This window comes from Drosophila gunungcola, unplaced genomic scaffold (assembly GCF_025200985.1).
Source record: "Drosophila gunungcola strain Sukarami unplaced genomic scaffold, Dgunungcola_SK_2 000059F, whole genome shotgun sequence".
Lineage (NCBI taxonomy): Eukaryota > Metazoa > Arthropoda > Insecta > Diptera > Drosophilidae > Drosophila > Drosophila gunungcola.
This window is the reverse complement of record NW_026453222.1, coordinates 437,719-464,864: the sequence shown is the minus strand read 5'-3', so window position 1 is coordinate 464,864 and position 27,146 is coordinate 437,719. Positions and strand designations below refer to the sequence as shown.

Genomic DNA, 27,146 nt, shown 5'->3' with positions numbered 1-27,146 from the left:
AGTCCCAGAGTCTGTATAGAACGCAGGAAACAAGGAGGTACAGCGACCCAGACAACGAGGCAAACAGATTCTGCGTCGGGCATGAAGCCAGAGTCATCCGTTAATACGCCGCGAAGAATAAGGTGATGCACAGAACAAGAAACCGAAAAGACCGCAGGCCAACAACAATCCGCAGCGTCGGCAGACTCTGTACGAATCGAGGAAGACCAAGACCAGATCTTTGTTTCCCGAGGAAAGAGGGGCGACGGTACAGCTCGAGAGCTTTACCGTAGCATGCCAAGCCGGAAATACACGAAAATAACGCGCACACACATAAACGGCCACAGTTAAATTAATTAGCATACCAAGCCGGAAAACACGAAAATGACGCGCACACACATAAACGGCCACAATAAAAAAAAAAAAGGAAAATACACACACATAGAATGCACTTCAGCTGATCCGGCAATCTGAAATGAGAGATATACATGAAAACCGGGGTCGCAGGGAAACAAACCACTTGCCAACTAAACGCAGAACGACGCAAGAAAGTGGTGAACCTAGCAGGGTTATTGACCCCGGCCCCAAGGGCAGGAAAGGTCAACTCTGCAGTCCTGGGCCAAGCTTTGAAGGAAAGACACAATACGTAAGCAAGAAATAGATGGGAGGTTGCGCTTACTATATCATTGTGCGAAGTCACTATAAACAAGGGATGGGGGCACTTCGATTCATGGCGGCCAATTGGCACTAGACGATAGTGTCGATCGGTGGGCACAAAATACTGGAAATATCGGCACAAGGAGTCACACTGTGGAACATCGATGCATAGGGTGGCAACGCCACGTTGGGACACGGAACCGATAACAACTGGAGACCGATAGATTTGGCGGAGAGTGACAACAGAGAGTCACACGGGAGAATATCGATAACACCGATAACGACTGGAGACCGATCGGCACGACGTAGAATGACCATCCGACAAAAAAGACAAGTCATGGAGATCGAGAAAGTCATCGGGGGAAACGTCTGGGGCGGGAATTCAAAAGTCTACGGGGAAAACGTCTGGGGCGGGAATTCGAAAGTCTACGGGGGAAACGTCTGGGCGGGAATTTAAAGTCTACGGGGGCGGGAGATTCAAAATCTGGAAGGAGGATCGGCGCTGTGGAACTCAAGAAGGAGCTGTGAGCGTCGTGGCAACCGTCTGGAGGAGCGTGTCGACTAGAAGACTACAAGCAAACGAGGACAAGTGCGAGGAGAAGACATGTCGAGGGAAGGATGTCAGAATGTGGAGTATACCCAGGCAGAGAGAACAGCGAGTCTCTTTTTCATTCCCGAAGTTGGGGAGAATGTGAGGAGTTGAATGACTCCCCAAAAGTTAGAAAGCAAGCAGAGTAAGCGCATGCAAGCAGTGGCCTACCAGTTACCAGTGACGCGGCGAATTAGTAACGGTAGTGCGGCGAGAGAGAGTGGTGCACTGAGCACCAGACAAGGACAAGGAGAGTCCGAGAGGGACAGCAATAGAAGAGAGCGGCGAAGGGCCGTGGGCAGAAGGAAGTAACGGGACGGCACCAGACTTTGGACCCTGATATTGGTGCCGTGCGCAGAGGGCGAAAGGTCGAACGGTAAAATCATGGACTTTGGACCAGGATGCAAGGAGACGCCGATAACTAGCGGTAAACGGATGCCTATATAAACCGGCCGAGCGCAGGAAGCTGGATCAGTCGATTTCTACCAAGTCAACAAGTAACAGTCATCAAGTGAACCAGTAACCAGTGAAACAACGTGAAGGAGCAAGTAAAGCCGTGCGGAGTCATGAAGGAAACAAGATCGCTACGTCGAGACGTTCGGGACTTAGAGCTAAAGTCTCCGAATTGTGACACAGGTAGCTGAGGTCCTTACGGCATCACACGGCTAAGTCCAGGCGCTTTGTCCCAACCTCTGTCGCGATTTCAGCTTGGCATCCCACCCTTCGTGTCCGACAGAGACAAATAGAGTCCTTCGACGAAGAACCGTGGGCTCAGAAGGAAAGTTTTCTAGAACTTACTGCCTGCCTACAAGGACTGCATTGGCGAACTCCGGCGTATGCCTGATCGTTCTGCAGGAACTGTACAAGGCCCGGAAGGACGCGCGTTTGTTCAGCTGGTGTCTCGAATGGCGTATGCGTTGAGAGCTCAGCGGTCCATCGCTAGAGTCCCAGAACAGCAGCTTACCGAGTCGCCAACAAGGAGCAGAGCCGGTCGAGATACCTGGAGGCAGAACAAGGACAACGAGGTCCCCAGGACGACTAACAACGAGCGTCCTGCGAGCAGCGTATACATCGAATTCTTAAGCCTGCGGCAGAGAGGGTAGGGTAGAAGCGTTCGTCTAGAACCTGGCGTTTGACCCAGGGACTGCGTTGGCGGCTTCCGGCGTACGCCTGAACCGTCAGGAAGAAACTGAGCCGACGTCCGATGCGACCGGCCGGGACAGAGCAAGGGACAGGAATCTGCGGCTGCGAAAGGCGTACGCCTTGAGAGCACAGTGCCTGTTCACCCTAGTCTGGGAACGGTGACGCATCCCTAATCCCTATAAACCCGCCGAGCCAGAGGCAGCAGGAGACACCACAAGCGAAACCGGCGAGGGAGACCCCACTTCGCAGCCAGCACGATCCAGCGAGACGTTCAGCGTTGGAAGGAGACGAAGGCAGAACATAGATCTACATTATCAATACACCACCCAGGCCGAGGGTTAAGTCAGCGAATAAAAGATCACTGTATACTCCCAATCTTTCTGTGCGTTTTCACTGAGCAACAGGGCGGTCACGTATATATAAATTTGGTGGGACGAACACTTACATCTTCTGAGCTAGAAGCACGATATTCGTAGCGAGCATATAACCAAGAAAATCAGTTCGTTCCAAAAGATGGCCGGTTTTTCGCCTGCAGGTGCGTGACTTAGGATGCCAACTAAACTTTTTAAGACAAGTGAATTGGTCGCTAAATGGAATAGGAAGTTCTGAAGCAAAGCCTGTCTCGCGGTCTCCTTACAAGTTTATTAATATATAAAAAAAATTTGGTGGCACGGGGCCGAACTTTTCGCTACAGTCCACGGACTAGGGGCCCTTAACGTCATGGAAAAGTGAGGAAGAGCTTCCTGAGAAGATGCATTCCAAATTTATTTTGGTCCAATTATTTGATTACATTTATCGCTGAAAATTTGTTAAAGTATGACTCAACTAATAGCCAAACATTATAGCCGTATCTATATAGCGTTTAATTTACAATCCATAAGCTGTTCGAACAGCAAGAATACAAGGGTAGCTCCGTTTGTTGACATGATCAACGGTATAGAAACTTTTAGAGCGGGTGGCCGATTATTTTTAGCCAATGTACCATTTGACACAAAACACCCATATTGCGAAATTATCACGTTGCTAAAAGGTCACTTTTTAATTAAATGTACAATTGCATTCAAGCATCCACCAGCGCCCAGTCTCAGTTTGTCAGATAATGGGAACATTACCAGCAAGCGGGGTACAAGGAGGACTCACTCATTCGAATGGACTGGGCTCGATTTCGCTGGACCTTTTTGGATGAATTTTAACCAGAGGGGACGACGGAGGCCTATGAAAGTGTACTTATGCATGTTCGTATTTTTCCTCACAAAGGCCTGCCATCTGGAGCTCGTATCTGAGCTTTATTGCGATAACGCGACACATTTGGGTGGCGGTTCAAGGGAATTGGCCACTTCTGAAGACAGCAAGCAGCTGATTAAAAATCCATTTAGTCTGCCTTCCATTAACTTTCATATTATACCTAGTAATTGTGTTGATTGCAGAGGACAACTCACCGGCAGGTCGATGGGCGCTAGTTCGCATCCATGAAAGCCACCCTGGCCCAGATGGGCTTTCTTTTAAAGGAATCTTTAATCGGAATAAGCTTCCAAGGCCAGAAGAACGTTTGGGCCAATCTAAGAAATGCCTGGCAAACGTCATGGCCGGGAGAATCAGCACCAGTTTATTTTACTTGTTTTTAAATTTGAATATAATATATAATTTGTATAACGTCAGATCAAGTATCGGTATGCACGTACACATCGATAAACAAGAGAACGAGGTAAAGAAAGAAAGGAAGAATACAAATTGAAACCCAATAAGCTAGAACCATGAGACAATTGGAATTTTTATTTCGAGATATAGCGATCCGATCTGTACAAGGCATTGGCGGATTCCGACTTTATCTTTCGACCTCCTGAGAAAATCTTTCTCATTGAAGGAATGACTTACAAAATCTACAAATTTTTCGTGTTGTCTATTTTTTGAGTTTTGTACCCTTGTACCCAATCTTGCAATAAATTTAATTTTCCTTTGAGCATTACTAATAATTTTTTCATACAAAAGGATGTACGATATTGGCACCAAGGGCGCCATTTTCTGTTTTTCATGAAAAAATTTTTCAATGAAGACATAACTATATGCTTTTTGAATCCTGAAACCGTTTTAATATATTCCACTGAAATTTCGCCTACATTGTGGTCATTTGAATGAGTACCTCCCCTTAATGCATTTAAATGTGAGAGCTTTGGGTCTCCATGCCAATCTTAAATAAAGTAAAGCACTTACATTTGTTGATTCCTCAGCAGTTTTTGCACAAATGTAAAATTCATTTATAAATGACGGAAACCTTACGAAGTACGTCGCTGAAAATCCATCGCTGGCCACTTCTATAGGGGTAAACAGGTCAGTTGCTGGCTTTAAACATGCACCACCATAATCATTATTTTCGGTGGTAAACGTTATTGCAGTGTTTTTTTGTAAACCGCTACCGAAAACTCGAAAAGTTTTTTGCTTGTCTATCAAAACACTTGGTATGCCTTCATTTGTCTCTACTGTATCGTCTTCCAAGCGAATGCCCACTATTCTAATTGAACTTGCGACGGTCCGACGTAAACGTGAACTGTAAAGCAAAAATAAATAAATAAGTTTAAGTTTAAAATTAATGTTATGTTTGTTTTTCTTGAAGAATTATAATTATAACTAATTATAAAAGTAGAAATAATGTTATAATGTGAATTATAATTTTTAATAATTACTTATTAAGTTATTCAAAAGAAATTTCCATTTGGTTTATATTTTTAATTGTTTAAGGTAGTAAGATCTTTCTAAACAATACCCAAAAATTTTTTATAAAGAATTCAATCCGATACTGAATGTGTGATAATTGTAAAAAAACATTGTTTAGAAGCAATGAGGTACAATGCACACTGGGCCAGATTTTGGTCAAAAGACCTATTTTCGTTTGAGAAAATTATTTTTTGGCCCTTTTTAATGTATATTAAGCTAATTTATGCTAACGCTTCTAAGAATTTCATTAGATATATTTGCAGCGAACTGATTTGGTTTATTCTGCTGGCTACGAATAATATATTTAACACTAAATAACCAACAAGAACGCACGAAAGAATTTTTTTTCCCCGACTTGACCCTCGGCCTGGGGCTGATAATGACAAATAGGTAGCTTTATACGCCTATCGAGACATCAGCCGATCTAACGCGCGTCCTTCCGGGCTAGTCGCTCCAGGACCTGTACAACTCTCGAGACTTAACCGAGTGTTGCCCCCTAAGGACCCAGCTTCCTGTGTCTCGATTCGGAACCTTCAAACTCTAAGACCTGAACGTTTCGAAGTAGTGATCTTGCTTCTTGTTGACTGGGTTACTTTATTACTGATCCACTAATATTTTAAGACTGGTGCTTGTTGATTGGTAACAAACGACTGTTCCAGCTTCATGCACTCGGCCTGCTTATTTAGGCCTCTGTTTACCGTTTGTTATCGGGTCGCCTAATGTTTGCAAACAGATTTAGAAAAGAATGTGTAGTGAACTAATACCAGACCATATTATTTCACCTTTGTGCCCAGTTTTTCTCAATTTTGAGCCCGTTTGCGATAATTTATTTTTTGTTTTAATGTTAGAGCTTGAAATTCAGATATTTTTAATTTGACGTCTTTTTTAGCTTAACCCTTTCGGGACCAAATTTTTTCCTTAAGCCTGATATTTTTTTTTTCTTTTTTTTTTTGGTGGTGTTAATTTAAGAAAATGTTTGAAAAAATATGAAGTGGCCACGCCCATCATTTAGGGCTCTACAGAAAGTTCATTTAATTTTGAAAAATATATGTTAAATATTTAATTTATAGATTTTAATTAGTATTTGTAAATCAGTAACTTAAATACCTTTGCTAAATTAAACAATACAATTTTCTCCGGAGCAAGTGCAGTCTCTTCCAAATAACTTATGAAAATGTTCTTCAAATGAACTTCTATAAGCTCTTTTTTCGATAGACACAATAACGGAACGTGAAACTTGTATATTTCACCACTAGCTTACCCGAAATATGAAACAAAATATGCTTAAAAATTCTTAATTTCGTCAATATTGTTCCGCTCGGCTTAAAATTTAAACTTTTTTTTTTTATAAAATAAGATTTATTATAGGTGAAGTAAATAACAGTAACTTAAATTATAGACCAAAGTATATTGCAGCTATAAAGAATAAGAATCATTTAGAGTCCTGCATGAGTGTACTAGAAAGAGCAAACAAGTAATTTTTTAAAATGAAGTGATAGATTTCGTGTCAACTCATACAAGTTACAAGCATTTAAGTTTTTTTCCTTGAATTTTTTGTTCAAACACTTATGCAGAGTGAAAATAAATGGAAGTCAATAGCTTTTTCAAGTCAAATAAGTGAGTGGTTCCTACTTGTTAAAAGGAATTATAAAAAGTGAATTCAATAACTTTTAAGAACTGATGCTTAGTGATTTTTGCATTTTATCCGTACAAATAAATGTAAGTCGAGACTTAATCTATGCATTAACCAATATATGGTTATCAAAAAAAAAATTTTTATTTAAAAAATCTTTGAGAGTTTGTATTTTATTTCATTGTGTAGCATAACATTAAAAAGCTTAGAAGCCATTCTTTAGATATGCGAGTTCGAGCTCACTTTTATTCTAAAGCATTTGGTGTGGTGTACGTACATTTAAAAATAGAAAGTTTATACGCTCTTGCAGCTGTTCCAAAAATGAAATATTCTTTTAAACATCTAAATTGCGAATTATGTACGTATATGTTTGAAAGCATTGAGGCTATAATAATTTTCACATTCATTATTCGATCGCTCGAATGACAGTACAATGTATTCTTGATCAGCATCACAAGGAGAGTCGATCTGGCCATGTCACTTTCTACGTCCGTATGCCTGTTTCTACGCAAAAAAGTCTCTCAGTTTTTTAAGCTATCTGAACCTTTCCCAAATCTTCATGTTGCAGGTAGCGTCAAAGATTATACAATACATAGATAGGACATAAATCTTGTCAGGCTGAGTCCCGCTTGTCATGTGGCGTTATGTCTAAGACGTGCGCCTACCAAACCATGTTACAAGGGCTCGATTTTTTTTTGTTTTTTAAAAACTAAATTAGATTTTTTTTTTTTTGGTCTTCAATAACTTTTCTTACATCATGGAACCCAAGTACAAAACCAAAACACGGAAAAACGAGTGGACGTACAAACTTTATTTTTTGTTTTAAAGCAGTAATTAAATAGCTATGATATCAGTGCTTTAAGTATTTGTAAATTAATTTATTTAAAAAAATTTTTAAAAGCTTTAATTTTTTTAGTTTTTTTTGTTTTGTTTTCTTGTTTTACAACATATTTCAGTTTTCACTTCCGAGAGATTTACACGGATTCGAATTTCCCAGACCTGTTCCAATTTTGACTTCCGAAAGACTTGCACGGAATCTAAGTTCCCTCGGAAAATTTTCGCCAAGCATTGGGCTGAAGGATTCAGATCCGCAAGAACAGAAATTAATTCTTTTAAAACACTTTCCGATAACTTAAAGTGCAAATGATAATTATAACTTATTCTTTGATGTTTTAAGAACATTGTTGCATAACAGATTTGGTTAATAGTAACATATTTGACTTTTTAAAAACTATTTTGTGATGGCACCTCAGAATCGCTTCGATTCTAACCTTCTGGAGTTTTGCAAATCCGCCGCCCCTGTTCTAGTTTCCGAACGAATTTGATAGAAACAAAGCAAGGGTTGTCATGGTACGAACAAAAATAATTATTTTCTTGGAACTTATTTTTAGCAAGAGCTTTTCGGTTTGTTTTTATATGGTAAGAAGAGTTAATTATCTAAGTATAGTTTAAGTGTTTTTGTTCTTATTACCCCTAATTAAATGTATTTATTGTGCAAATCGTTTTGTGTTGGAACTTTTTTCATCGTCTTTGGCAACTTTGGTCCCGAACACAACTTGTGAAAAGTTTGCAACACTGTTGCCAAGAAGCTGATTCACACACATAATCAAAAATACAAAATCTAAAAAGGAATATTTTCTCTATTTAATATTAATTTTATTAGTAGGAAACATAAGAACAACAAACAAGACGTCATATTTATGAAGTTTATGGAGGAGAATGTGGGCATTGCCCGGGGGCTTGTGAAAGGTGACAGATCTGGCAAATACAAAATATAAGCATTGCATCTTAAATTTTGGTTATTGCGTTTTATGTCCAAGAGTAACTGTCTTCTCAACTCTCTATTTGTCAAAAATTGCAAAACCATTGTGAAAATCAAACCAACAATCTTTAAATAATTTCGGGCAACACTTTTTTTGGCCAGTTTCCATCACTGCCTTTAAAATAAGTAGATTTTGATATATTTGCTACCAACGATTTGTTGACTAATTTTAGACTTTAAATGTGTGCACCAAGTATGCACAAAGATTAGGAACAGCAGCGGGCCAAATGTTGATCAGAGATTTGCCTGGAAAACTTAGGCTAATTATAGGCTTTTGTAAGAGCAGTAGCGGCAGTCAGGTTTTTTATTCCCCCCAAATAGTAATTTCCCTAGAATATTTGCTTGCCAGCAAGGAAATTTTGTTTATGTCAATGGGAAATCCGTCAATGTTAACGAACAGGCCTGACTGGAACAGGCCTGGCTGTATTATTTTGAATGTATTTATCTTAAAAAAGAAAGGAAACAAACTTTGGCAAGCCGAAATTTATATATCCTTGCAGCTATTGCTAAAATTAAATATTCTTTAAAACCCCTAAATTTCGATTTATGTATATGTTTACCAAAAAAGGAAGCAAACTTCGGCAAGTCGAAGTTCATATACCCTTGCAGCTATTGCTGAAATTAAAGAATGTTTAATTAAACATTAAAATTATGATTTACTTGCGTATATGAGTTAACATCGAAAATAATACAAATTCCCAGACAAAAGAAAAGATCAAGCATTTATTGCACAACAAACAGAAATGCAATGCCTCAACAAAGTTCAAAAGAAAATTAAAGAACCGCATGACTTAGAATACGCTCTACATTTATGCAGTTTGCTAGAGAACCAAAATGCTAGAAATAACCGACACCAATGGTAGCTGTTAAACAAAATTTCCATTCGCATCTCTATCATAATCTAACCCCAATAAATTTAGTACCTGCGTCTGGAAAAACCCCAATTACCCAATCTAATCAACTCAAATCTTATAGTCAACCTTATACAAACCAAGCCAGTGCTGTAGCACCCTATAGCACACAAAAACTTCCGCCACGACCACACCGACCGAAACCGCTACCTACGGACGTCGATCAGTCAGTTCGATCGCGTCATATAAATTATATGAACAAACCAGCAAATAACGATTATGCAGGGAATGTCCCAAATAATATAAAGATGCCAAGACAGTTTCATATTAAGCCAGGGACAGAAAGTACCGCGCAACAAAATTCAGATGAAGCTACATCAACTTCAGAACAAGAGATTATCAGCTGGTAAATGAAAATAACGTAAACGAACTTTAGGAAGAATATGTATGGCGATACCGAACAACAAGAAAACATAGATATGTCAGAACTTTATTTTTTAATATAAATAAATCCTCCTCTTACTTAATATAACTACAGGGAACGGAAAAATTCTAAAATTCTTAATCGACACGGGCTCAAATCAAAATTATATTCAAAATCAATTAGTACCAAAGCCAAGGCCAAACGAAAACACTTTTCCAGTTAGTTTAGTCGGAGGTAACACTAATATAACACAGCACGCAATACTTAAACTCGCTTATATTTCGGATACACCCATGAAATTTTTTTTACTAGACACACTGAAAACCTTCCACGGTATTTTGGGTAATGACACAACGAAAAGCCTAGGAGCAATAATAGATGTAAAAAATGATATATTAATTCTTGGAAATAAACGCAAAATTAAAATTCATAAATTAGCACACAAGAATTAAATACAAGTGAACCGTAAGTCAGCCATATGACCGAGTCACAGAAATCAATAATAAAACTCCTCGTACAAAGTCACAAAACCCTCTTTGCAGATCCCGATACAAAGTAAGCATACACAACTAGAGTAGTAGGTGAGATCAGACCTTTATCAGATTCCCCAGTTTACGGAAAACATTACCCATATCCCATATCACTCAAACAGGAAGTAGAAAAACAAATAACAGAGATATTATAAGACCTCCAAGATAACCATGCACCAGTCTGGGTAATTCCGAAAAAGTCCGGTCAGTCCGAAGAAAATAGGAAAGATTAGTAATTGATTATAGGAAACTTAATGAAGTTAATACTCTCGTCTCCAGGGAGGTTACCCTTGCCTATTCAGGTTACGCAATAGGCGCAGTATTGGAACAAAATCATTGGCCCAACAAAACGAAATAATTACCCTCGATAAAAGAGCCCATAGAGATACAAAAGAGAACAAATTACAAATTTTGAAGAATTGTTTTTTTCTACAAGTTACAAAGAAAATCCAAGCAATAGTTCAAGCCTGTCAAACTTGTAAATAATCAAATTAAGTTTCACACCCCCAAAAGGAGAAATCCAACCGAACCCTGTTCTTAATTATTATTATTATTTATATTACCGAAAAACAGAGTCTTAACGGGAATTGGCATGTTTTCAAAATATGTTCAAGTAAAAATTTTAGAGTCAAGGGCATCTGAAGATATTAAAAGTCCGCTGAGGGAAATGTTAATTACTTTAGGTAAGCCGGAATGGATAATAATGGACAAAGAACGACTATTTGTCGCAGCAGCAATAAAGTTTATGTTGGAAGATGAACTCATACACAACACATATACCACCACTTAGTACACACCACAGCTCCTTACGCACCGTCAAGTAACGGACAAATAGAAAGGTTTCATTCAACCCTATCCGAAATCATGCGGTGTCTCAAAAAACACAATGCGTTCTAGAATATAATCGATCCATTCTGTAACAAAAGAAAGACGCATAGACAAATTTTTCAAACGCAAAATCTCCAGTTCAGCAAAAGACATAGAAAAAAACGAGAAGAAATAAAACAGAAAATTAAAAATAAACAAACAGCTGACTCGAATACCACAATTAAAGAAAAATTATGCCAAATCTTTTTAAACCAGGCGAAACTGTCCACGTAAAAATTGATAAAAGGTTAGGAATTAAACTTACACCTAGATACAAAACCGGATTAGCGGCTATAAAAGACGGAACATTTAAAATCATCCACATCTTCAACCTACAAAGCTATGAAAAAATTCTGGCGGAGTTAGAAGAACCATTTCATTCACTCACCTCATCTCATCCATTACAACCATCTCTATCCTATGATCTAAAACAGATCCAAACTACTCCAAACTCAAAAAAGACAAAAAAGGGCAATAGAAGCAATAGGTACTGCATGGAAATAGCTGGCGGGATTACCAGGTCACCACGACTATCAGATCTTAGAATATAAGATAAATGAGCAGCTAGAAAACAACAATAGACAAGTAGTAATTTACAGATTAATTAATTAAAAAATTAACCAACTTACTAATGCTACTAATGCTCTATTGAAAGTTACCCAGAGCTTGGAAGAAATCGTAAATCAGAAAGTAAATATTTTATAGTATAAAATTCAATAAATAAAAGAAGAAATAACCAACATAACATACGCAATTACATGGGAGGAAATTTTTAAAAAAGAAAATAACTTTTTTTTTAGCATAGAAGAATTATTGGAATTTGCTCGAATCAAGTTAGCCACAAATGGCAACGACCTTATTTACATTATTAGCCTCCCAACCATTAAATCTGATAATTGTAGATCCTTAAAAATTAAAGCAATAAAAAAATCCCAAATAACCAATTATATAAAATTTGAAAATTTTTTAGAATGTAAAAGACAATTATTTGCAATAATTAAACCTTGTGAATCCTATAATGATAAGACAATTTGTAGTTGAGAAAATTTGTTAGATTTAAGCAATGACACTTGCGTAAACGCTCTTTTAAACCTTCGAGAACCAGAATGTAAGATGATCAACAATCAACATATACCGGATTTCGAAAAAATACTACCAGGCACCATGGACCAGTCTCACTAGATGAAAAACTTCTACAACTGCAAGGCTCTTTCATAATACAATATCTTAATTCGACGGAAACAATTTGCGAAACCATCTTCAAGTTAAGGGAAATCGACGTAGTCGAACCAGAACCTTCAACTATTGGGAGAAAAGACTAAGTTAGAGGAAGTTCTCTCACTCCAAATGGAGAACAAATGGCAACCATAGAATCTTCCCTTAGCAACGGATCCGCCATCATCCTACTACTACTTATAACAGGATCAATCACGGAACTCCTACAAAGACGTAGGTCAACGGAAAGTACACCAGCTTCCGTGCCAGAAACGCAAGGAAAGCCCACGCATTCCGTAAATTATTCGTGAAAGAAAAAAATTTGCCGCTCTTGTTTTAATATTTTTTTTAAATTGAGCGGCAAATTTTTTTCTTTCACGAATAATTTACGGATAATTAACGGCAAATTATGGTAAAAAAAAAAAATTAGATTTTGAAAGTTGTACTGCTAGCTTTATGCACATAAAATAATACAAATTCCCAGACAGAAGAAAATTTTTTTAAAAGTTATCCAATGTTATGCTAACTTGATATCAAGTTACACAAAATTAAACTTTAACTTTTCGAAAAATTTCTTTTGCAGGAATTTGCCGTTAATTATCCGTAAATTATTCGTGAAAGAATAAAATTTGCCGCTCTTGTTTTAATATTTTTTTAACTTTTCGAAAAATTTCTTTTGCAGGAATTTGCCGTTAATTATCCGTAAATTATTCGTGAAAGAATAAAATTTGCCGCTCGTGTTTTACTTTTTTTTTTAAAAAACAAACCCTGTGTTCTTGATATCAAGTTAGCAGTAAACAAAACTAAACTTTAACTTTTCGAAAAATGTCTTTTGCAGAAATTTGCCGTTAATTATCCGTAAATTATTCGTGAAAGAAAAAAATTTTCCGCTCAATTTAAAAAAATATTAAAACAAGAGCGGCAAATTTTATTCTTTCACGAATAATTTACGGATAATTAACGGCAAATTATGGTAAAAAAAAAAATTTAGATTTTGAAAGTTGTACTGCTAAATTTATGCACATAAAATAATACAAATTCCCAGACAGAAGAAAAGAGTAAGCATTGATTGCACAACAAACAGCAATGCAATGCCCTTAATAAAGTTCAAACAAACTTAGACACGTGCACTGAGCTTGTACCTTTTGGTCAGCGATCGTGGGAATGCAGAACAGCCAATTTCCAAAGTTGATCGAACTCAACTAAGTGCATACAAAAAAAAACAATAATTAAAATGCACCGGCCAATTACAATTAAGTTTGACCAACGGCGACGGCGACCAAGAGCAGCATCCAATGATATCAAAGAACGTCAGCAGAAACAGCAACAGCGGCAGAGACGGTGGCAGCGATGGAGCGACGCGTAGCTATAATCAATAATTGTTTATCTTAAGTAAATTATTTCTTAATCCAACTCAATAAAGGGAAGTTTGATTTGTTTTTTTATAACAAAATCCTAATCAATCTTTTAAATTTCTTCTAACTTATGTTTGTAAACATTGAAGCTAAAAACATTAAATTAAAAAAAAATTTTTTAATTGTTTTAATATTTTTATTGTTTTTAATGGGAGCTTTATGTTATAGTCGTCCGATTTTGATGAAATTCGAACCGTAATTCTGAAATATTTAACCATTACGGTATGTCGAAGAACTAAAAAAATAAATTAAAAAACTGCAAAGTTATAATTTTTTTTATTTATTTTTCCGATTGTTCCTATGGGAGCTATATGCTATAGTCGTCCAATCCGGCTCGTTCCGACTTGTGTACTACCTCAATAGAAAGACAACTTTTGGGAAATTAGATAGCTTAAAAACTCAAGGACTAGTTTGATGCTGATCAAGAATATCGTATATATACTTTATAGAGTCGGAAACGTCTCCTTCACTGCGTTGCAAGCTTCTGACTCAAATTATAATTCCCTCTGCAAGGGTATAAAAACATTGATGATTTTCAGCTCAATTATACGATCTTTCCTATGGCAGCTTTATGATATCTTTTTCAGAACTGAAGTAAATTAAAAGCGTTATTCTGAATTATAAAACCATTATTATATGTATTTTTTGTTATATTCCGATTGTTCCTATGGAATATCCTAATAGTTCTAAAATATTAAATATAAAATAAATTTGAAATCAGACGTCAAGTAAATGGAACAAAAATTGCACAAAAAATTCGTTATTATTAAAAAAAAATTAGAGGACAACCTTGTCTTTAACTGTTTTTAACGAGCTATAATCAGTTACAATTTTAAAAAAAATTTAGTTTTTTATCTAGCTTTGTTAACGTACACAAATACAAACTGAAAATTTCAAATCGTTCCGGTAAATAAAAAGCTTTTCAGATTGCTTCAGAATACAATCTTTAAACGCGTTTTATTCAAAATGGTGTTTTCAAAGTCGGTGAATAATCGGCTAAACCGATTAGTCTTAATTTTTAACACGAGCTTCTTAAATGTATCAAAAGCAATTTAAGACTGCAATTTTGCTCAAAAATCAATTTTATTTTTGAAAAACCGCAATTTTGCAAAAAAACAATAATAATAATTTGGAAAGACCTTCCGGCGATTAGCTGTAGCTCCTTTCAAAATAAATATTTTTTCAAAACTTATTCTTAAGAAACAGTTAAAAGATAACATAATATTAGCACAAAAAATCAGATAATTAAATTTAATAGTTTTTTTCAGAAAAAATTTTTAAAATTTATCTTTTTTCGGTATATAACCCCTTAAGAAAGCTTTAACTAACTTTAAAATGGTAAAAATAATGAAAAAGAAACGTACGCCTTTTTCCGGACCAGATTACAATTCGAAAATAGCTAATCATAATGTTCCATTGTCTTAACCACGGACCACGGACGGACTTTTAGTTTACAAAACAGTTAATGGTTTTGGCTCTTAGCGGCTTTGAAGAGCTAATCCCGGCTACCGAAAAACAAAAATCTGAAATTTGCCGAAAAAGTTGGAAGCGCACGCACAAATATGTACATTCAAATCGTTTGCGTTGTATTATGGGAGGCCTGTAATCGAATTTTAAAAATAAAATATCTCTCCCTTCTTTCGCTCTCCCCTTATCATCAAGCTTCATACAAAACAGAACATTTTTTTGTAGAAGATAGAAGATAATCATTGGTAATATATTAGTCAGAACGAGCCGGATCACTTGCCGAAGTTTGTTTCCTTTCTTGTTTTGTTATGGTATAAATAAAAATGTACAAATATTTGCTCTTACTTTTTGTACATGGATAATTTGTATATAAGTGTAATTTTACTCCCTACTCGTGGAGTAAAAAAAATTAATAATAACTTTAACTTTTCACAATTAAAAACACTTCTTTTCACAAGTTGCATCCGAATTCAAATACAACGGAAATGGGGAGAAGAGAGACGAAACCGAAAATTCTGCCTGACACTGGCCAGGGTATATCCGACCATAACAATTTCTTGTAATTAAAGTCATATAAGGGAGATAATCATACATGAACATTTTGGCGTTGCCTATAACAACTTTACAAAAATTTTCAAAATGTTATTACATTTAATCAATAAATATCATTTCAATATATTCATAAAAATGTATAAATTTACCAGCGCGTTCTAAAAATGGTATTCAAAGGTCTATACAGTACGTTTTGTTTTTGACAGTGATTTTTTTCAGTTTTCCTCCATCCAACCCCTTCTCTCAAACAAGAACAAAGAATTTCGAACTTCGGCAGTGGCAGAGACGCCTGCAGAATTTGGTTTGCCTTCTTCATTTCGAACTTTTCAAGACGAGGCCCATGAGATTTGTTTTTTCGAACATACCGCGAGGAAAATGCAGGGATGGCAATTTCAGAACATCAGGGAATATTCATATACAGTTTGTAAACTAATTCTTTGCAAAGCGGAAAATAACAATAAAATGAATTTTAAAGTTTAAAATAAATTAACAAAAATACGTTTTTTTACAATTATGAATAAAAATATATATTTCAGCAAAGAAAAATTTATCATAAAAAAATTGCAAATATTCAGCTGTCAATTAATTCTTTGCAAAATGCAAGCATTGGTTAAATTTGTAACGAAAACTTAACAAATATAGTAGTTAGTGTTCTAATATTTGGTGTAGTGTCCTTTGGTCATTTAGGTAATAAAATACTCTGGGATTTTCTTCCAGTCTTTTTGGATTACTTGTATTAAAGCTTTCTTATTGGTCGGTCCCCGTTTAGCCACCTTTTTTTTAACAAGGCCCACAAATTATCGATGGGACTCTAGGCAGGAGTACCAATCACTTTGCTGCAGCTATACAGCAGCCAGGACCTGCAAAGCAACGATTTGTGTTTTGTGTCGTTGTCCTCATACAGCTCGTATTGGAGTTTTTTTGGGTTTTGAGGATTAACCAACCGAAAATCCATCATGATGGTATAACATTTGTCTCAACGCAAAAAATAACGTCTTTCCAGTAGAAAAGTTTAGCCGCCTTTCGATGTTGATCGCAGGGAGCATAGGTTTCTTTCTTGCTACACGTGATGAGTACTTGTAAGTATTGAGAACTTTTCTTTCAGTCTCGTGGCTCATAGTTACATGACAATAATTTTTTAATTCCAATGCCAATGTAGTTTGCGGATTAATTTTTTCAATTTTTCTCAACATTTTTGAATGATGGCGTCTTGACATTTGTTGTTCTGTTCAGTTGAAGCCGATTTTCCTTTTCTGCCCGATTAATAATGTTGTATATTGTCCTTATTTTAACAACAAACATTTCTGCTAATTCCTTTGCCGGTTTACCCTTATAAAAGTTAAAGTAAAACAGTTGAATTACATTTTCATCAATACGTTTGCTAGGCATTGTTAAGAATGTGGATTGCAGTCAGTTGTGCACTTGTCCAAACCAAAATCGAAATGAACACAAAAGATATAAACATATCTAATGTTCACCAAATTTTTTTCTCGAATCTGAGTTACCGTTGTTTTGTTTTGTGTCTCTCTTTAGCATGTATTTGCATTTTGCAAAAAACTAATTTACAGCCAATTATTTGCTACTTTTTTGTGTATGTTTAATATTATAAAAGAAAAAGAAATTGGCAGCGACATAAGTTCGCGGTTCTGTTTTTTTTATCTCGCCGAACAAGTAATTTTTAAACGACATAATTTCGTGCGATTTTATGACGTTAAGCAGCGGCATAATTTCGCCAGAAAAAAACGACATAAGTTCGCGGACCATATGTACTGGTAATTATTAATATTGTAGCTACTTGCTTCCCTGGCACCATACAATACAAAACCATAAATGGAAGAAATTTGCATACATTACTATTTTTATGTTATTATTATGTAACAGGTAGAACGAAGCGTTTCCGACCCTATATAAATATTCTTGATCATGGTCAATAGCCGAGTCGATCTTGCCATGTCCGTCATTCTAATTTCGAAGATATCCATCTCTATCTAACTAAGGGTACTTTAATCGCCAGCTAACTTTATTTTTTTCCTCCTTTTTTATTTAAAAAAATTTAAGCGGTTTAATTTGTATCAACTTTAAAAAATTTCATTATGTGTTGCTCGCGACGCTAATATAAGTAAAATAATCGACGTAACATTATCAAAAGCTTAAAAAACAATAATTAATTAATTAAATATTTTTTAATTTTAAATGCTTTATGACATCATACAGAAGCACTCCAGGGTATGCATTATTATATTTTTAGTGTATGTATTTTAGTTCTCGTATAAGAAGGACGATAGGAGGGATGCAGCATACTTTTGGACTGTATTAGACTTCCAATTTAAGGAGCCTGACCAGTATAACTTTTTCTTTAAATCAATTTTTGTATACCCTTGCAGAGGGTATTATAATTTCAGTCAGAAGTTTGCAACGCAGTGAAGGAGACATTTTCGTCCCCATAAAGTATATATTCTTACTTAAATTAAATCCTTTAAAATTCTTTTTGACTTTTTAGAATTACGCTTTTAATTGTATTAAAATCGGAAAACGATATCATATAGCTGCCACAGAAACCATCGAATAATTGAGCTGCAAATCATCATTGCTTCAATGTTTTTAAACATATACGCAAGTCAATCATAATTTTAATGTTTTCAAGAATATTTAATTTTTGCAAAAGCTGCAAGGGTATATGAACTTCGGCTTGCCGAAATTTGCTTCCTTTCTTGTTTTTGTTTAATTGATAATTTACAATTCCAAAAACAATATAGTTATAGGTGAAATATATTTATCTTTCACATTCTTTTTGAATTTTGAAATTCTAAAGATTTTTTCAGAAAAAATTCTAAAGATTGCCTATTTTTTCGGGGCTTACACTGGTAAGGCCCCCTAAGATCATACTTATAATTGGTTCATTCATTGATCAAAAAATGGATTTTAAAGTAATCACATTATTTCCCGAGGGTACCCGAAAGAACTTGTAAAGCAAAGTATCCTTAAAGTTTTTGGCCAAATTTTTTTTTTTTTTTAATTTTTCTAATGCAGCTGCCTTGTATAATTGTCTGGTCTGATCCGGCCCGCTCCGTTCCGATCCGGCCCGTTCCGACATACAGTTGCGGTCAAAATAAGATTAGATTTTTAGCTTATGAAAATATCAATCAAAAATAGTTTAAGAACCACTTTAACTTTAATTTTTTTATTATATTTTCGAAATATATTGACAAAATTACCAAAATTGAAATAATTTTGTGTTTTTTTTCAACATCCTGACCTCGAGCCGGCTAACAATTAATATTTTCGTGAAGTTGATAAACTAAATCTAAATGTAAAAAAATGTAAATATATAAAAATCCGCACTTACCATTGGTATAATTATTTTTTAATATTTTTTAAAAAGTTTGATAACAAAAAATGTATAATTTAAAAAATAGGTCATATATTAAAAACATTGCATATGAACGACTATTTGTGGTTATTTTCTTAAATTTTAAAAATAGTATTTTCTTACAGTATATTCCATTTCCATTTCTTTGATAAACTAAAAAAAGTCTTATTTTGTTTGTTGGTTAGAAAGCAATATGATAAATTAAAAGTAAAGTTGTAGAGTATAAAAAGTAATTTTTTAAAAAGGGCAAAATTTTCCTTTGATTGGAACTTATTGGTTTCAACTTATTTCGTTTGGATAAGACTTTTTTGACAAACATATTTATTTAAGCGACAGTGAGCCGAGAAAGAAGTAAAAACCAAGGGTAATGTCGAACTAAACATTGAGTGGTTATTTTCTTTTTATGGTCATTTCACCTGGTTCTTTGCAACAATTAAGTTGTTTAAGAACGATTTCAGCTCATCAACGCAAATTATAACTCAAATTGCATTTGTATGGATGCACACATATTCTTTCTTATCGATAAAAAGAAAATGATGAGTGTACGAACAGCTCGGACCCAATCATAAATCAACAAACCAAATCGGCTTTGACCGACAAAATCCAGTTTTTTTTGGATGAATATGACGTATTAAAACTCAGGGAACGCAATACAGAGCTATGAACACTTGTTTACTTGAACTTCATACATATAAATGTATGTATTTATATACAAAGTTTTACAAGTTATCTTTAAGCATACAATGGAAAAAATGCGAACGGAAGCTTTCATCGGCAAGCCAAAGTTTTTATTCCTTGCAGTCGTACAAAACTATATTCTGCTTATACCATCATGCACCATCATGCTAGGCAAAAAAACAGCAAAACATTCGCTCACTAAAATTTAGCTAATTTTACCCAATCGTTCCTTTTAGCAGCTATAGGATATAGACGTCAGTCGTCAAATTTTTTAACATGATCGGTGTACAGTGTACAGACATATTTAATAATTTTGTCAGCTGCTTAAGCTTATTTTTGTTGCGCTAATCACAGTGACATAAGTTCCAATCATTTAAATCTAATAAGCTAACAATTTTCAATAGTATTAAGATTAAAAAATTATAAATTGATGAACTTGATTATTTTAATTTTCTTGTATTTGATTTAATTGTATTTTATTTTATTGTATTTTTTATATTGTATTTTGTTGTATTGTATTTAATTAATTTTTTTTAATATTTTAGTTGTTTTAACTTTATTTTGCTTATATAACTTTTCGGTTTTAAAAATTCTTTGATTTTAATGAAGAATTGAATTGCGCTCCTAATTATTTTGAAATGATTGGAAGCGAGATTGTTCCATAAACAAAATCCATTATTAAAAAAAACGGTCTCTTCGAAGACAGCGTTTGAGTACGAGGGCATATATAATCATTTATCCTTTGAGATGTAGAAGCATCGAGTTTTTGATAAAGGTAAATCGGTTTTCGGGTCGTCACATTTTTTTTAAAGTATACTTAAGGTCAAGAATTCCATAAGTTAAATGTGAAACATGGTCATAACGTCTTAAATTAAACACATAACGGACAATTCAGTTAAAAAAGTGCGCATGTCACGCGCACACAGTAACCAAAAATTGATAAGCCATAAAAGAGTGAGAATTAAAATTACTTTAAAGATTAATGATCTTATTTCTTCAGGTACGAATAATTTTGAGTGCGATCAGTTGCTAGTGCTAGTGAAGTTGATTAAACTCTGAATTTTTGTGCACAGTATGTGTATGTATGCACTAGTTTCACCGAAAATACTGTAATCCAGAAGCGTTAAAAAAGAAAAAAGTTGTTGTCAAGTTGCTGCCTAACGTCTTCCACAATATCTGTTATCGCACCTATACAACTTTTATTTTTCCGGAAACCAGACTTGTTTTTGTGTAATAGTGAGTTGTTGATAAAAAAAATATAAATGAATTTGAGATGACATAAGGTTTTAAAAAACTTTTGAAAATATTGATATTTAATAATCATTATATAAAAATCATTATATTTGCTTTTTACATACTGTTGGTAATAAGCACGTAGTGAATGTGGTATTAAAAACATTTGAGATGTGGGTGAACAGCAAGGGAAGTAACAGTTTTACAAATTTAGGGCTCATATCATCGAGGCCTTTAGCATTAGATTTCACCTTGAAATTACTAGCAAGGACATCACAAGGATTTTCTCACTTATAACTAAAACTATTATAACCGAGTGGTACGTATTGTTATAGTCGATTCAGGTAGATAAATTTTCGAAAACTATTGGTTAAATTTTTCACCATCTTAAGTTCAGACTTCAGTAAGGATTTCCTTGTTCCTAACTTGTTTACTTCAGACAATCAACATGGGGAGAATGTAAATGGACGACCAGTCGCAAGCAATTTTAGTCTGGTATAGTTGACATTCTTATAGTCTCTATAAGTAAAGAATGTGGTTTGATAGTCAAAAGTAATATTATATGTAAAATTAAGTCATGTCTAGAGAAAGTTGGTAGATTTACCTGGTCTTAAAGTTCAATTTTACTAGGGCCATTATTAAAAAATAAGTCAAGAAGTGAATCACAAGTAATTTCCAAGTGTGTGGCCATTGTTTTGTTAAGAGCATACATCCCTAGGGATTCAAAGTTGTTAACAAGATGGGACTCTCTTTTAAGAGATTGCTTTTAAATCGACTGCCAGTATGATGTCAGTGTAGGACACCGAAATATAAAAGATAACATTGAATATTGGCCCATAGTCGATGATACGGTTGGGTCGGTATATACAACCAAGTAGAATTTTTTCATGTACTTTACTTTTTATTTCAAGGAAAATATACAGCCCTGTTCCAGTTTTTACTTCCGAAAGATTCACTCGGATACGAATTTCCCAGTCCTATTCCATATTTCACTTCCGACGGATTCACACGAAATCTAAATTCACTCTGTTTATTCTCTGTTAACTTCCGTAAAAATTTCATGGAAACTTTCCGACAAGCAATTGGCTGGAGGATTCAATTCAGCAAGCACAGAAATTACTTGATTTAAAATACTTTGGATAAGTTTAAGTGCAGATGATATTTTTTCCTTACTCTTAAATGGTTCAAGAACAATATTGCTTTACAAATTTGGGTTATAAAAACATATTTGATTTATTAAAAATTATTTTGTGATTGGGTCTCAGAATCATTTGATTCCAGACTTCGGCATTTTAGCAATTCCGCCGCATCTGTTCTAGTTTCCGAACGAATTGAAGAGAATGCTGCAAGGGTTGGTACGAAAAAAACAAGTATTTTCTTGGGACTTATTTTTAGCAGGCTTTTTTGTGTTGCTTTAAATATGGTGAGATAGGCATATAATCGAAGTAAAATTTAAAAGTGCTTTTGTTCTAATTACTGCTTAATTTAATGTTCTATTTGTGAAACCTTTTTCATTGCTTTTGGCAAATCTAATTCTCAAAACTACTTGTAAAAAGTTCACAACACTAACACCAGCATTTTCTAGCACTGGCTTAATGCGGCAAACAAAAATTTAAAAATTTGTATTAGTGGTCAGATTATTCGATTTCATGCGCTAAACTAGTATACCATTAATCCCATTAACTGATGGACATCAGCGGGCCAAAATTTAATTAGCCCTGAGGCAGCAAAACTTTGTCAAATCAAACGCCTTTGTCAATAGGGGACAGCTGCCAGTCAGCTGATTTTGTTTGGAAACAAAAAGGACTAAAATGTCATCAAATTCACTTCCGAGTGAAAACCAGAACAGGTCTGATATTCTATTGGGCATTCAAGATAAACAACATAACCATTACAAACAATTGGCAAGTCACATAAATCGGGAAAAAAACGACAGACATAACACATCTACATTTAATGGGGTAAAAATTAATCTAAACTTATTAATTTTCTTAAGTAAAATTTTTCCATTTATGTGTTCAACTTTGAAACCGGTTTTGTAGTTTTTTGTATTCATTTTACATTTAGTGAGATGAGTTTGGGCCCCGACTTTTTTATATTTTGACACAAAAACCTCTACAAGCTATTTGTCTACATTATATTTTTAATATTTTAAATATCGATAAACCATAAGCTTTGGCTAATTTAAAAATAGATTTTTAATTTATCAAACCTGTTACTCGTACAGATTTTGGACTTGGGGATTAACATTCAGATTCTAGTTGTGCATACCCACAAATTTGGCCACCACCACACTAACGTCCACGAATCGCGAAACTCTGTCATGTCACTCTGCCACATTAGAGCTGCTCAAAATCGATTCTCTAATCATCGATTCTTTTCGATCTTTTAGTGAAAAATATCGATTAAATCGAAAAAAATTGGGATAAAATATATAGCACCCTTTAACAAGAAAGTTGAGATCCAGTTAATATTCCTTCAAAATATAACAAAAAAATCATAAATTACATTTTTAAGCTCTAGTGATTTTTCCGGGCCAAAGTTATTATGTCAACCGTCTTCGTCTTTTCATAACGTAAAAAAAAAAGCCATTTTTAAGGCTCTGATTTTTTTCCTGGCAAAAAAAAGTCTGTCTACCGTTTTCGGCTTGAGAGCGGCGCGTCTGTACGAAATAATGCAGCCTGGGAAAAAAGAAAAGCAAAGAGAACACTTCTTTGAAAACTCCACCAAAACATTGATTATTTCAAAACCAAATCGATGTTTTCCAGAAACAAAAAGAATCGATAGTATCCATCTTGAGATCAATTTTTTCGCAGCTCTGTGACACATGAGAGAGGACAGTTGTTATTATTTTTTAATTTATTTATTTCCACCTCAAACATCTGTTAGCATACACCAAATCCTTTTTATAGATATGATCGGACTCACAGGAAGGACAGGTGCGTTAAAATGTATGTAACATTAAAATTTGCAGAGAAATAGAGCTTGGAAAACAACGAATTTTGCAAGCATCGATGTTTTAAAATTTTGGAATAGAAATCATCCCAATCGGAGCAATGCGGGGTGGGGCTCGACTGCCTTTCTCACTACGAATTTTGCGTTTATTGCAGTACCGAATACAAATACTATCAACTTAGGAAAGCATTTTTAGCCATATTTCGCTATTGAAAGTTGCCAGTGAGCAACGTTGGGTCATTGTGGTAAACAAAAATATTTTTGTTTTTTAGATAACAGCTTATTACTAGTTTTAAATCTCTAAAGTTTCTCGACTCTCCATTATCCCTTCCAATTTTTTTTCAGATCTTCAGAAATGTCTTCCATCTTATCATCACTCTCTTCGTCAGTATACGTGATTAATAATTTTCTCAAGGTCTTTTTTTTTGATTTCATATCTATGTACAAATTTGTTACAACTTTTATGTACACAATTGCCCAATGTTGCCTAAAAGCTACATTTAAATTTTCAAAATTACTCACCAGGTAATTATTTAAAATTTATCAAACTAAACTTTAATACAATGAATATCAATCATTTATGTACACTTTTTGATTTGTACTTTTTAATTTGTACAATTATTTTCAATGTAAAATCCCAAATTAAATGCGTGCACCAAATTACACAATAATATTTATAACGAAGCACGTGCGATCTATTCAATGCAACTTTGCTAAATGCTCTCCAAATTCACTTTTATTATCTAACTTGTCAAACTCATATTAAAACACCGTTATGACTAAGATTGAGCAGATAAAAACAAAAGGCGCGCTTACAGCTAACCCCTAAACCTAAGTTGCCTACAGGCAATGTCGGTCCCGAAAGGGTTAAATGTTTTTTTTCAGTTTTGTTATTTAGGAACAAAAAATTAAAAAGCCAATTTTGTAAATGTATGTAAGCACCAGTTACAAATCCGCTGACTAAAAACAGCAAATGCAATGAATTAACTTTAATTCAAAAGTAATGAGGTTTTCTTTAGAGATCATTACCATGTATTACCGATGGGTCCAAGAACAAATAGCGCCGTTAAAAAAATTATTTAACAAATGATACCATTATTGTTTCTCATTATAAAATTGTTTTAATATGAATATATTTATCAATTATTTATATTTATTATTTTTTTATAGATAAACTGCCGCAATTTATTATCTATAAGTAATATTAGATATGTATGTACATATATAACAATGTAATTTTGACATTTTGTACATACCTACATAAATATTTTCACCTGCTAACATTTTGATGTACATACATACATACATGTATGTATGTACTTCAAATTACATTTGAGAATATTTGTGTTTTAATTTAAACAGACTTCCAATCTTTTTGGTTGTCCAACATTTCTTATCCTTTTCTTTTTTGAGATTTTTACCAAAAAATATAGATAGCAGACAAGAAAAAATATTAGAAAACGTACATATGTGTATGAGTTAAAACTTAAGTGAGTCAGCCGTATGCACAATGTCTCAGGCTGCTTATAAGTAGCACACAACCAGTTATATCTGGATAGTTAGGTACGTTAGTATGTATGTAGTTAAAGAAAACGTATTTGCGTATGTTCATACATGAATATGTACAAACGATAATATACACAACTGTTGTATTGGATTATGATATAATAGTAATAATTTGTACAGACACACTTTTATAAACTGTTATAAATTTTGTTGATGCGAAAAACTTGCCTTGCTAGATTTTGTGAGGTCGACACTAATTCAAAGTTAAAGTCATTTGATTTCTGCTGGAGGGTGTTGTTTCTAGTTTCATCAAAGGAAGTTCCATTTACACCATTAGCAAAAAGGATAATTGTGCATAAAGATGCAATATAAGTGGTTTTCATAGATCCACAACCAAGCACCAGAAATACTCGTTCAATTGTTTTATCATTTTTTAAACGTGTTTTTATGCAATTTGCTTCTTGGAGCAAGCAATGAACAATTTTCAGAAACTTTTCCAAGATCCTAATACTGTTAGCAAATATAAGGCGTTCTGCCCATTTAGTCCGCTTCTGACTCTGGCCAAAAGAATGTTTACTCTTTTCCATTCTATGCTTTTGGGAAGAACCGGTTACTGTATTTGACTGTCGCGTTTATTAATTCCGTCACTTCGTTTTTTCGTTGCGTAAAATAAAGTAACTTAAATAAATAAACACGTGAATTTAAAAATTTAAATATTTTGAGAGAAAACGTATCCAACAGCAGCGTTTGAATAAAAAATAACAAATACGCAGGTTTCGGGTATTGCTGGTTGTTTAAATACTTTTAGTTCGCCCCTTTCCAACACTTTTTTTACCTATGACTTGCTCTCAAATTTTTTTCTCTTAAATTTTGTCTGTTTTATGTTTTAGTATCCCTGCTAAAGCTAAGTATTTAGTATAGCCTAGTCCCACAGAGCACCATCCATTAGCATAATAGCCCAGTTACACTGCAGTTTCCTATCGATCTAAGACTAGACGCAATGACGCAGATTTGTCGCTCACACTGGGCAGACGAGAACACATGCGTCTGCCTGCAGAAAAAAGGGCGATGGTAGTTTCGATTTGTAAATGAAAACCAACAAAATCTGGGAAAGCAACAGTAAAGCCAGCAACAATTATGATTTATAGCAAGAACAATAAATGCAATAATAAACTAAAACACATTTTAAGCAGATATGTATGCAGTACTTGCGGTGTACTTGCCAATTCACATTAGAGTATTTTTTTGGGGAACGATGGGAAGACGGTGAAAAAGTGAAACTCCAATTCGCACTGCCATCGTCTGCCGTCAACGTCTTTTTCTTCCGAGTTCTCAAAACAAAGTGAAATTTAACCAAATATTAGTTAAAAATTTAAAATTTATTGGATTTGGCTTTTATTTTGATTTATTTAATTAAGCAATAACGGAAATCTTTGGCACGGCAAATCCTTACGTATCACCTTTGAAAGAGAATGGTGGTGAATGGTGGATGGTGCTCTGTTTTAAACATTCTACTCACTCCATTATGACTGCTGAAGGCTGTTTTTC

At 34.6% G+C, this 27,146-nt stretch overlaps 1 protein-coding gene across 1 annotated transcript in view; it reads right to left on the bottom strand.

The window, feature by feature from the left end:
- The window catches only part of LOC128264158 (unextended protein), a 128,035-nt gene extending 101,592 nt beyond the window's left edge, over positions 1-26,443 (bottom strand). Inside the window, exons 1-2 of the mRNA XM_052999520.1 lie at positions 25,827-26,443; positions 4,580-4,913 (exon numbers count right to left, since the gene is read on the bottom strand). Of these exons, the coding sequence (XP_052855480.1) occupies positions 4,580-4,913; positions 25,827-26,185 (693 nt within the window). The 5' untranslated portion in view covers positions 26,186-26,443. The remainder of the gene's footprint in view (positions 1-4,579; positions 4,914-25,826) is intronic.
- Positions 26,444-27,146: the final 703 nt, after the last annotated feature.